This window comes from Larimichthys crocea, chromosome VIII (genome assembly GCF_000972845.2).
Source record: "Larimichthys crocea isolate SSNF chromosome VIII, L_crocea_2.0, whole genome shotgun sequence".
Lineage (NCBI taxonomy): Eukaryota > Metazoa > Chordata > Actinopteri > Sciaenidae > Larimichthys > Larimichthys crocea.
Genome location: NC_040018.1, coordinates 22,700,874 through 22,710,378, shown reverse-complemented (window position 1 = coordinate 22,710,378; position 9,505 = coordinate 22,700,874). Strand labels below are relative to the sequence as shown.

Here is a 9,505-nt window from a genome sequence, read left to right as displayed (position 1 = left end):
CCCTTTGCTTTTACAATGCAGAACCATATGATGTATGATCAGACCGCTCCCAACCTGCCTTAAAATCCAATCTAATTTTCTTAATTCCTAGATAGCGAGATTTATAGCAGGATGACAGACTATCCAGACATTCATTAGCAGTGGAAAATAATTTAAGATTTTATCCATTGCTTATTTGTTAGTGATCCAAAGTTAATAAGTTACAGCCTTTGGCCACATATGCAGAAACAGCTTGTGTCTCTTGGCTAGTCTATGCTTAACAGGTCCAAAGATCTCTTCATTAATAATGAAGGAGATTATATAGTCCAAATGGATGAAGCTGGAGCCACATATTTTCCTTACTTTGACACAAGGTTTTAAGAATTCTGTTGCAACAGAGGACAGAAATGCTCAGAGATGTCTTCTGGGATTATATCTGTATTTTTTTTTTGTATCTTCTATTGACAATGTTACCTTCTTTCTTATCCATCCAAACTTGTCTGGACCCCCTACTGTGATTTGGATGACAGAACTCTACGTTAGAGTTTCATGTAGGATGCCTGACAGAGAGTGCTCTGCATTTCACTCCCCTTGGTAGAGTTGCCTGTTTCTAAGACAAGAAGAAACTCACTTTAGAAAGTTTTATTCCAGTCTGTCTTTGATTACTCATACCTTTGTGTGTTTGAGGTTTTTCCCCTACAGGGCACAGTGAAGAAACACAGTAAACTAATCATGGTACTCGGGAGGGAACTATGACAATAATGATGAATGATCTGTCCAAAAAGTAATTCTTGCAAAAAAATCTTGACATCAAAGAATGCAAGGGTAGTATGAAGCAATCACAATATGAGCCGTTTCCAGGGTTGTGTTTTATATGCGCTTTATGAAGTTTCACATCAGATACACAGCACGCTGTCTAGGCTGCGGGTTCCTACTGGCTACAATATTATTAATATTGTAACACAGTAGAATTATTACCATAGTAAGATTATCACAGTGTATGTTTATTTTGAACAAATCCTTTAAGAACCACTCAAAGGATTTCCGCAGAAAATTAAATGGAGCCACACCTGTGAGCTAGTTTAAGCAGACAACTCATGGTGTGCTGCATATATAAACATGATATACTTCACACTCCACAATAATTTTTCAAACACGTCTATTTAAGCTGCAAAAATTAACCATCTCTCCCTCTGCTCTGTCTGGTCACTACGGTCGCTATGTCGCTCACCATCTCCCATTTGGAGAGAGGAGTCTTGCTCCTCAGGGGAAGAAATTGCTTTATCTCTAAAAACCCAGCCTCATTCCACCAAAGTTCGCTTCGAGAATGAATCAGACGCCCCACCTCTGCGCCATAGCTCCTGCATCACCTGCAAATGACTTGATGGCCTGTATACCACATCCTGAAAGAACTATATGAACATTTCTGCCCTGTCTGGCCTTAATCATAAGGAGCTCTTCAATTACCTTCACATTCAAGAAAGCTCTGCCAATACCTCAGAATTTTATCTGAGTACCGGCATTTCATAGTGCTTCTCCCAAAGGTAAAGGTAAAGCTCCAGCAAAGAGGTGTGTCGCTTCTCCCAGTCTTGTACCCTCAAAAAGATCCAAGCAATCAGAACCCCACCCCTCTGCTGAGCAACCATCCTGTCATCTCTCTTAAAAGTGAAATCAGCATTCAGTGTCTCTTTTTAATAACCATGTGTCCTAAGGCCTCGAGCATGTCATGTTCTCCATTCATTAAGATGACTGTCAATTAAGCAAGTCCATACATGATCTTTTATACACTGCTTCCAATTAAATGAGACTTGGTTTACCTAAAAGCACAATTAAAGCTTACGATTCAACTTGATGATTCTACTTTTCCTTCTATGCCAAGCTTCTACTTAGTCCTTAACCAGTGGATATCTCTGAAGACAGTGCATTTATTCTATTTTTGTTTGAATCCTGCCATCACCAAATACAAAGTATCAAAGCCATGATAGCAGGGATTCAGTTTCACTTTTGGTGCTAAGATCCTGCATCCCAGAGCCTTCTCAGGAATTCTTTCACTCAGCTGTTCCTCAGCAGCTTTAAAAATGCACGTCCAGGCAATGATAAAAGACTGCCTCTCACGATTTCACTAGTGCATAAATTGGTGTCAAGGTTGAGGCAAGGCTGTTTTTCACCATACATTGATGTAATGTTGGCCTTCTATGGGTTTCTCAGGTATGGTGAATAAACAACCAGATCTTGCTTTTTTAATCCTCAGAATGATCTCACCTTCTCTGATTTAACCTTGGAAGAGCATGTACTCAATATTCCTGAAGCACTCAAAATCTCGCCAAGGCACTTAATTCCCATTGCCAAAACTAGCACTACTTTTTGTCCTTTCTCTTCCGTTATCAAATTCTTGTATAATTATTCATCACTGATGGCTACAGACCCATGACAAGATCCTGATTTTCCTCAAAGTTGCATGATCTCTGCCTGAGGTGCGGCCTACCCCATGAACACTATTTCCCTCACTCCCTAAGAACTGGCGCAGCTACAACTGCAGCTTTCTATCAGCTTACCTAAACACTAAACTCCCTGGGCCGCTGCTCATCTCCTGGGATATCTTGATCTTAATTTTATTGTTGCATATCAGCAGGTTGCTGGGTATACAGTATTCAGTCATTTTGGAATATCTGTCAGTGTATTTGCAGGTGATCTAAGGTGTCCATGGGAAATAGTGGCTGCTGCTAGGCACACTCATAGCAGATTCATAGCAGATAGTTTATTTCCCTTCTGGTAGGGGTGCTCATGGAGAATGGCCACATGGTGGCTGGTGCTTTGGCCTACATTATAGAAGATCCTCACATCAGCTCCAAATGTGTGCTGTTTGGGGGGTTTAAGATATTTAAGATATTTAAGAAGCTTGTCGCTTCTCAATATCCCTACGTATAAATATCTGCAGGAGTGATGGGGTCGGAGTCTAGATGCTAAAGTCTAACCATATTCTGCTGCTGCATTAAACATTCCAAATATAAGATGTCTGACTGAACTGTACATTGTGCACATAGAAAAAGTTGTGCTGCAGGTAGGATGATGACATGAAGTCAGCCTCTGAGACAGAAAAAAAGGAATCAAAGAATCAGGAAATTAGACTAAAGAGAACAAAGAAATGTGACAAAAAGAGGAATCAAGAAATATGTCAAAGGTAAGAAAATCCCATTCCCTCTTAAACACACCAGGTTTATTTATGCAACAGTTCCATCCAGTGGTTGCATAACCAAATTGCAACCAGTAAACAACCTTGGATCTGCAACTTTTTTCTTCAGTATATTTTTGGTGTCTTTTCTTGGAAATATGTAAAGTAAGTCATTAATATTTAGTAGTGCCAGACTTCTGCTTTTTAAAAACTATAATTCCTCTTTATGATAAACTGTAGCACCCTCACTCTGAAAACCACTGGCAAGAGGATGTGGAAATACAATAGTCATTAGCATGTGGAAAAACTATAAACTCCTGTGAATATCAAGCAGTCCATTGTGAAATGTTGCTTTTGTTCTATTTTGATAACCCCTGCCCCTCCCAAAAAAAGCCAAAACAAAACAGGTGTATTAGTTATTTATTTGCAAGGCGTGCACACAAGTGTTCTACAGCAGTGGTCCCCAACCCCCGGGCCGCGGACCGGTACCGGTCCGTGGATCAATCAGTACCGGGCCGCACAAGAATTAATTAGTTATTTCTGTTTTATTTAATACGGTCATTTCGAAATAAAAAAACGTTTCAAAGTAGTAGAAGAAGAAAATATTACTTAATACTTAATATTTTCTTCTTCTCCTACCAACTGTAGATAGAGTAGTAAGTCCCCCTCTATTATAGTCCCAGTCTAAGTCGAGCGGTCTTTTATTTTGAAACGTTTTTTTTTAAACGTATTGTATGTCGGTTCTGTTGGTGCTTCAGTTTTGTTGGCAAGGGAAGGTAGGCTTGGTTTGGAGAACTTGTTTCGCTTTCTGCTGTGGAATGAGGAAGCGGTAGTCTAAAGTAGCGTAGTGCCTCTGCTGAAATGACAGATGGAAGGAAGAAAGCTGGAAAGCCTGTTGTGGAGACTCTAACGTGAGTGACAATTTTACAATGCTATTACTGTTATTAAGTTCCCATGGTTAATCCTGTGTGTTTGTTTTAAATGAAAACGGCCACTGTGTATGAATAAACAACAAACAGCTATGAACACTGATCACCTGGTATCTGACTAAAATTTTGCAGAACAACAATGACACTTGTAGTTGCTAACATGATGACGTGGGTGTTTGCTGTGCCAGGATGTGATACTGGAAACAGCAGAAGAACACGCTGGATGTTCCTGAATATGGATGCTAACATGTGGACAGCATGTTTGCCCAGGAGTTTGTGCTGAAACAGAGGACAGAGATCCTGCATGCGCTGTGCAGCAGTGGGTCAACTGAACATCTGGAACGAGTTTTGGACATACTGCTGGCCCAAGGGGAGCTCATATGGGAGGATTACCAGAACATACAGGTACCAGATAGGGCACTGTACACCAAAGCCCGACAGTTGCTCGACCTGGTTTATACAAAGGGTGTGGACACTTGTGAGCTCTTTCTTGCTGCTCTCAAACAGGTCTTGCCTGAATCACAGATAGTTGGCCTCTCATTTGCTGGATGTAATTCAAATCTAGAAGAAAAAGAAGAATACCAAAGCACATCAACTCATACTCTTCTGACTCAAAGACCAAGCCTGGTCAGCAAGCTACTAGGCCGCATTCATGGTGCTTTAGAAGCTCTCGTCATATCAGGACACTTTACCTCAGCAGACTGCGATGAAGTGCGCCTACCTGTATACACCCCCTCTCAGCAGGTACTGAAAAAAAGAGCAAATTATTACTGTTCCTTTTATTGTTTTTTACCTATTCAGTTGGCTTGGAATTAAACTAATGCTTGTTTTTTGCATTTCACTATACTCGCAGTCTGGATTTGAATACTTTAAAAATAATTTTGATACTATCATAAAATGCCTTTGTACCAGTGCTGATTTTAAATGAATCAAATGCACGTATTCAGTTTAATTCCAAGACTTAAATAAGAAAATTATTACCACCCTCATGTCTGTTACAGTTACTATGAAGCCAGCACTTGTAGTCTGTTAGTTTAGCCTAATACACAGTCTGTAAATAGTGGGAAATAGCTGGTCTAGCTCTGTGCAAAAGTAACAAAATTCACCAACTACAACTTCTAAAGGTCACTATAACGAGTATGAGAACCCCTGTTTCAGTATATGTGCTAAGCTAAGCAAACTGTCTGATGGTGTTACATTCACCATTTCACAGAAATGAAAGCTGTATCAGTCTCATCTTAACTCTTGGCAATAAGGGGATAATCGTATTTCCCAATATGCTGAACAAATGACTCTGATGTCATTCAATCAGGCAAGGCGTTTACTTGACCATGTCAGACCAAAGGGAGAATTAGCAGCAAAGGTTGTGCTGCAATACATTCAGCAAAAACAGGAAACTGGATCCGCTCTGAACCCGGAGAAACTGACCCCTCCCAAAGGTGAAGTATGTCATTGTACAAAATGTATGCTTTTCCTTGGTGGCACTGCAAAAATAGAACCTGCTTGAAAAAAAATGACTCACTCAAGAATGTAAAAGGACCGGTTGTTAGCAAATACAGTATGTATAATTTTACAGTGCTGTGTGTTTATTGTAGTTTGTTTTATATGTATGTTTTTTTTCACAGAGTTCTTAAAGTATCAGAAGAAACTCAGCAGTTCTGTGTCTGCCCAGTCCTGCTTTCTCAGTACTTATGGAGGAACCAGTCACATGTCTCTGGATGACATCTACACCGAAGGCCAACTGGAACTAGCTCAATACTGTGCTGATGTCCATGGACCTTTGGGTCTAGAGGACATAGTCGGTACAGTGGGTACAGTGAACGAGGAGGCCGACACGGTGCTAGTGTCTGGGGAGGCAGGCAGTGGGAAGACTACCTTACTCCAAAGGTTACACTTGCTTTGGGCTCGGGGAGTAGCCCTGCAGCAATTTCTACTTCTGTTTCCATTCAGCTGTCGCAGGTTGAACTCAGAGCACAGGGAATTGTCTGTCAAAGAATTGCTGTTTCAGCACTGCTGCTGGCCAGATAGGGATCAGGAAGAGATTTTCCAGTTCATTCTGGACCATCCACATCTCGTTCTGTTCACTTTTGATGGCCTGGATGAGCTCAAGCAGAGCTTTTCAGATGAAAAGAGGCTCTGCTGCCCAACACAGCCTGCACCTGTTCACATACTATTGTTCAACTTCATTCAGGGTTCTTTAATGAAGGGAGTTCGAAAGGTGGTAACTAGTCGCCCAGAGGCAGTTGGCCCTATGTTAAAGACACACCTTTGCAAAGAGGTCCTCCTGAAAGGCTTTTCCCCAAGTGGGATTGACTGTTTTGTAAGAAAACATCACAGTGACAACACTGTAGCTACTAAGGTTTTGGAGTCCCTACAGACAAACACTGCTTTACTTGGACTGTGTCATAGTCCAGTCCTCTGCTGGATTGTCTCACAGTGCCATAAGGAGCTGCTAGGTTGTGGAGAGGGCAGCCCACAGACAATCACAGACGTGTACCTAATGATCTTACAGCACTTTTTCCAGCACCAAAGCTCCCTGAAGAGTACTGTTGGGTTAGGTTGGTTTCAGGATCACCTAAAAACAGTCTTGCATCTGGGGCAACTTGCCTTTGAGGGAATGAAAAACACCTGTTACATCTTCTCAGGTACAGACCTGGAGACATGTGGTGTAACTGAAAATGATATCTACATGGGCTTTCTCATACAAAGCAAAGATTTGTCCTCCAACCACGGTAAACACTATGAATTCCTTCATGTGACTATGCAGTGTTTCTTTGCTGCCCTGTACATTGTTTTGTCAAATAACATGGATCATTCAACTATCTCTAAGCTCTTTGAGGTGAAGGACATGTGGGAGACAGATCTGACCAGCTCATGCTTCCGGGCGTGCTTGCCTTCCACTTACCAACAAGATTGCTCTTTACAGGGGGACGCTACAGCAGCTGAAACATCAAATCTGCAAATCACAGCAACCTTTGTGTCAGGACTACTGTCCAAGCGCCATCAAAGTCTGTGGCTCCAGTGCTGCCCCAGTGCTGTGATGGAGAAGAAGATCAGACAGGTAGGGAAATGCCTGTCCAAAGGCATGCAGAAACACTTCAAGTCTATCCCTCAACCAGTAGAAGGAGAGAAGAAGAGCATGCATGCAATGCCTGGCTTTGTCTGGCTTATCAAATGCATCTATGAGATGCAGGAGAGCAGGATTGCTAAAGATGCCATGAGTAAGCTGGAGGTCGACCATCTGAAACTGACCTACTGTAACATCGGTCCTGTAGAGTGTACTGCACTAGCCTATGTGCTCCAGCATTTAAGGAATCCTGTAGGACTCCAGCTGGACAACAACTCTGTAGGTGATGTTGGAGTGGAGCAGCTTCTTCCCTGCATGCACATTTGTAATTCCCTGTAGTGAGTATGAAAAGGTTAAATCTTTCCTCCCGTCTATTCATTATAATGAACTAATCTTCCACAGCAGCATTTACTACAAGGCATAAAAATATGATATGCTTAAATGTATTCTATTTTCCCTTCATCAGCCTAAGGAATAATAACATTACAGATGAGGGGATCCGCAAACTGATTGCTAAAGGTATCCAGTGTGAAAACTTTCGGAAAATTGCGTAAGTATTGTCAAGATGATGATCATTAACACTATCATGAAGTTATCAATGATGTTTGATGAATTACCTTTTATAATTATTTTGTTTTTCCTAGGCTCTTCAACAACAAGCTTACTGATGCTTGTACACAGCACATTTCTCAACTTCTGAGGACCAAGGACGATTTCCTTTCTCTAAGGTCAACACATACAGTATTTTCTCTTTAAATGTGACATTAATAGAAAAATAATATGCAATAAGCATATGTAGTGGAAAATGAACAGCCAACTTATTTACTCTATTTTCTTTCAGGCTAGGCAACAATAATATAACAGCGGAAGGAGCAAAACAACTGGCAGAGGGACTGAAATTCAATCATTCACTGCAGTATTTAGGGTAGAGTCTTTCTGCAAGTGATTCTGCAAAACTCCATGTATCTTATTGCGGGTGTATTTCCATTTACAACTGTTTCTTTGTATTCTCAGGCTTTGGGGCAACAAGATAGGTGATACAGGAGCAGAAGCCCTTGCCAAAGCCTTAGAGAGCAGCAAAACTCTGGTGTGGCTTAGGTAATATTTGTTTTAAGTTTTAACACTAGATATACTCAAAGGGAAATATGAAAAGTCACTTATGTGTGAGGTTGCATAATGACAACAATTGTATGTATATATGAATTGTACAGTGTGTTTTATGTAATCACAGCTTGGTAGGCAATGGTGTAGGGAATGCAGGAGCGAGTGCCCTGGCCAACATTATCAAGAACAGTCCAACACTGGAAGAGCTTTGGTAAGTGTTAGACGCATGACATACATGACATATATTTCAACAGTCACTGTACAACATTTCTTAAATTACTTCACCCTCTTGTTTCCTGTAAAAGGTTGACAGAGAACTGCATAACCAGAACAGGGGTGGAACGTCTGATTGAAGCCCTTAAACACAACATTCATGTGAAATCAATATGGTACATGATGAACACTGAACTATACAGTCGCAAATACAAAAGTTCCCCCTGCTTGTTGCTTATGTGGTTTGTATATGTGATTGGTGGTTGTCTGCATTCTAGATTTGGTGCAATGCATGGCCATACTGCTAGTTTTAGTGCTAAGAAAAACTGTGGTTGTTGACACTGCATCCTATCCTGGCCTAACAAGAATGTTATTATGGCTTTAAACTTTGTTTCTATTTCCAAACTGGCTATGCATCATCAGTGATTGGTTTTGTTTTCTGTTATTATGCTGCAGGTTGAGAAACAATGACCTAAGTTTGGAGGAAGTAGAGGAAATGACACAACGTGAATCAAGACTGGTCTTCTGATCTTGTAGCTTTTAAGTTGGCAAAGGACTGTTACTTTAAGAACTGTTTCTATTTATTATAGACAATGTTTAATATTAAAATGTGTAATGTAAACTGTGTTTACTAAAGTGCATAGAGGATTAAAGTGCTATTTCTCTGTGTGTATTCAAATACACAAAATATATCTACTTTTATTTTGGCTTTCTTCTGTAGGTGTAACTGTTGATATGATCTTAAAACACCAGGCTATACTTTACTGTACCACCACTACTGCTACTGTTATTAAACTGTTTTGAGGCATTAACTTATTTCAGTTTTATGATACTTTATACATCATTCCTCTCCATATTAGAGGGACATATTGCATGTTTTATTATTTATTTGATGTTATAGTGATTCGTTTTACATTGAGATGCATGTCCAAAACTATGATCAACAAATATTACTTCCCAACAGTATAGTCAGAGGTGAACATCTCCACCTCATACATAAGAATGTATCATTAATGAGAATGAAGAAGAAGAAGAGATACT

At 40.4% G+C, this 9,505-nt stretch overlaps 1 protein-coding gene across 5 annotated transcripts; it reads left to right on the top strand.

Moving 5' to 3' along the window:
• The first annotated feature begins 3,889 nt into the window (after window positions 1–3,889).
• Window positions 3,890–9,280, top strand: nod2 (nucleotide-binding oligomerization domain containing 2). 5 transcript variants are annotated; one of them, XM_010729125.3, is made up of 11 exons: window positions 3,892–4,062; window positions 4,213–4,824; window positions 5,393–5,519; window positions 5,706–7,485; window positions 7,614–7,697; window positions 7,792–7,875; window positions 7,989–8,072; window positions 8,162–8,245; window positions 8,379–8,462; window positions 8,557–8,640; window positions 8,921–9,280. In XM_010729125.3, the coding sequence occupies exons 2-11, from the start codon at window positions 4,339–4,341 to the stop codon at window positions 8,991–8,993; spliced, it is 2,970 nt and encodes a 989-aa protein (XP_010727427.3). In that variant the 5' UTR covers window positions 3,892–4,062; window positions 4,213–4,338; the 3' UTR covers window positions 8,994–9,280. The 5 variants fall into 5 exon arrangements, with proteins under 5 accessions (XP_010727445.3, XP_010727419.3, XP_010727436.3 ...); XM_010729143.3 differs by having other exon boundaries at window positions 3,890–4,062; window positions 4,213–4,485; window positions 8,557–9,280; XM_010729117.3 differs by having other exon boundaries at window positions 3,891–4,062; window positions 4,269–4,824; window positions 8,557–9,280.
• Window positions 9,281–9,505: the final 225 nt, after the last annotated feature.

Excerpts from the sequence above, each read along its gene's own strand:
- nod2 (XM_010729117.3), top strand. The coding sequence starts at position 4,339 with ATGTTTGCCCAGGAGTTTGTGCTGAAACAGAGGACAGAGATCCTGCAT. Across the intron at positions 4,825-5,392 it reads TATACACCCCCTCTCAGCAG|GCAAGGCGTTTACTTGACCA; the intron begins GTACTGAAAAAA and ends TCATTCAATCAG. Across the intron at positions 7,486-7,613 it reads CACATTTGTAATTCCCTGTA|CCTAAGGAATAATAACATTA; the intron begins GTGAGTATGAAA and ends TCCCTTCATCAG.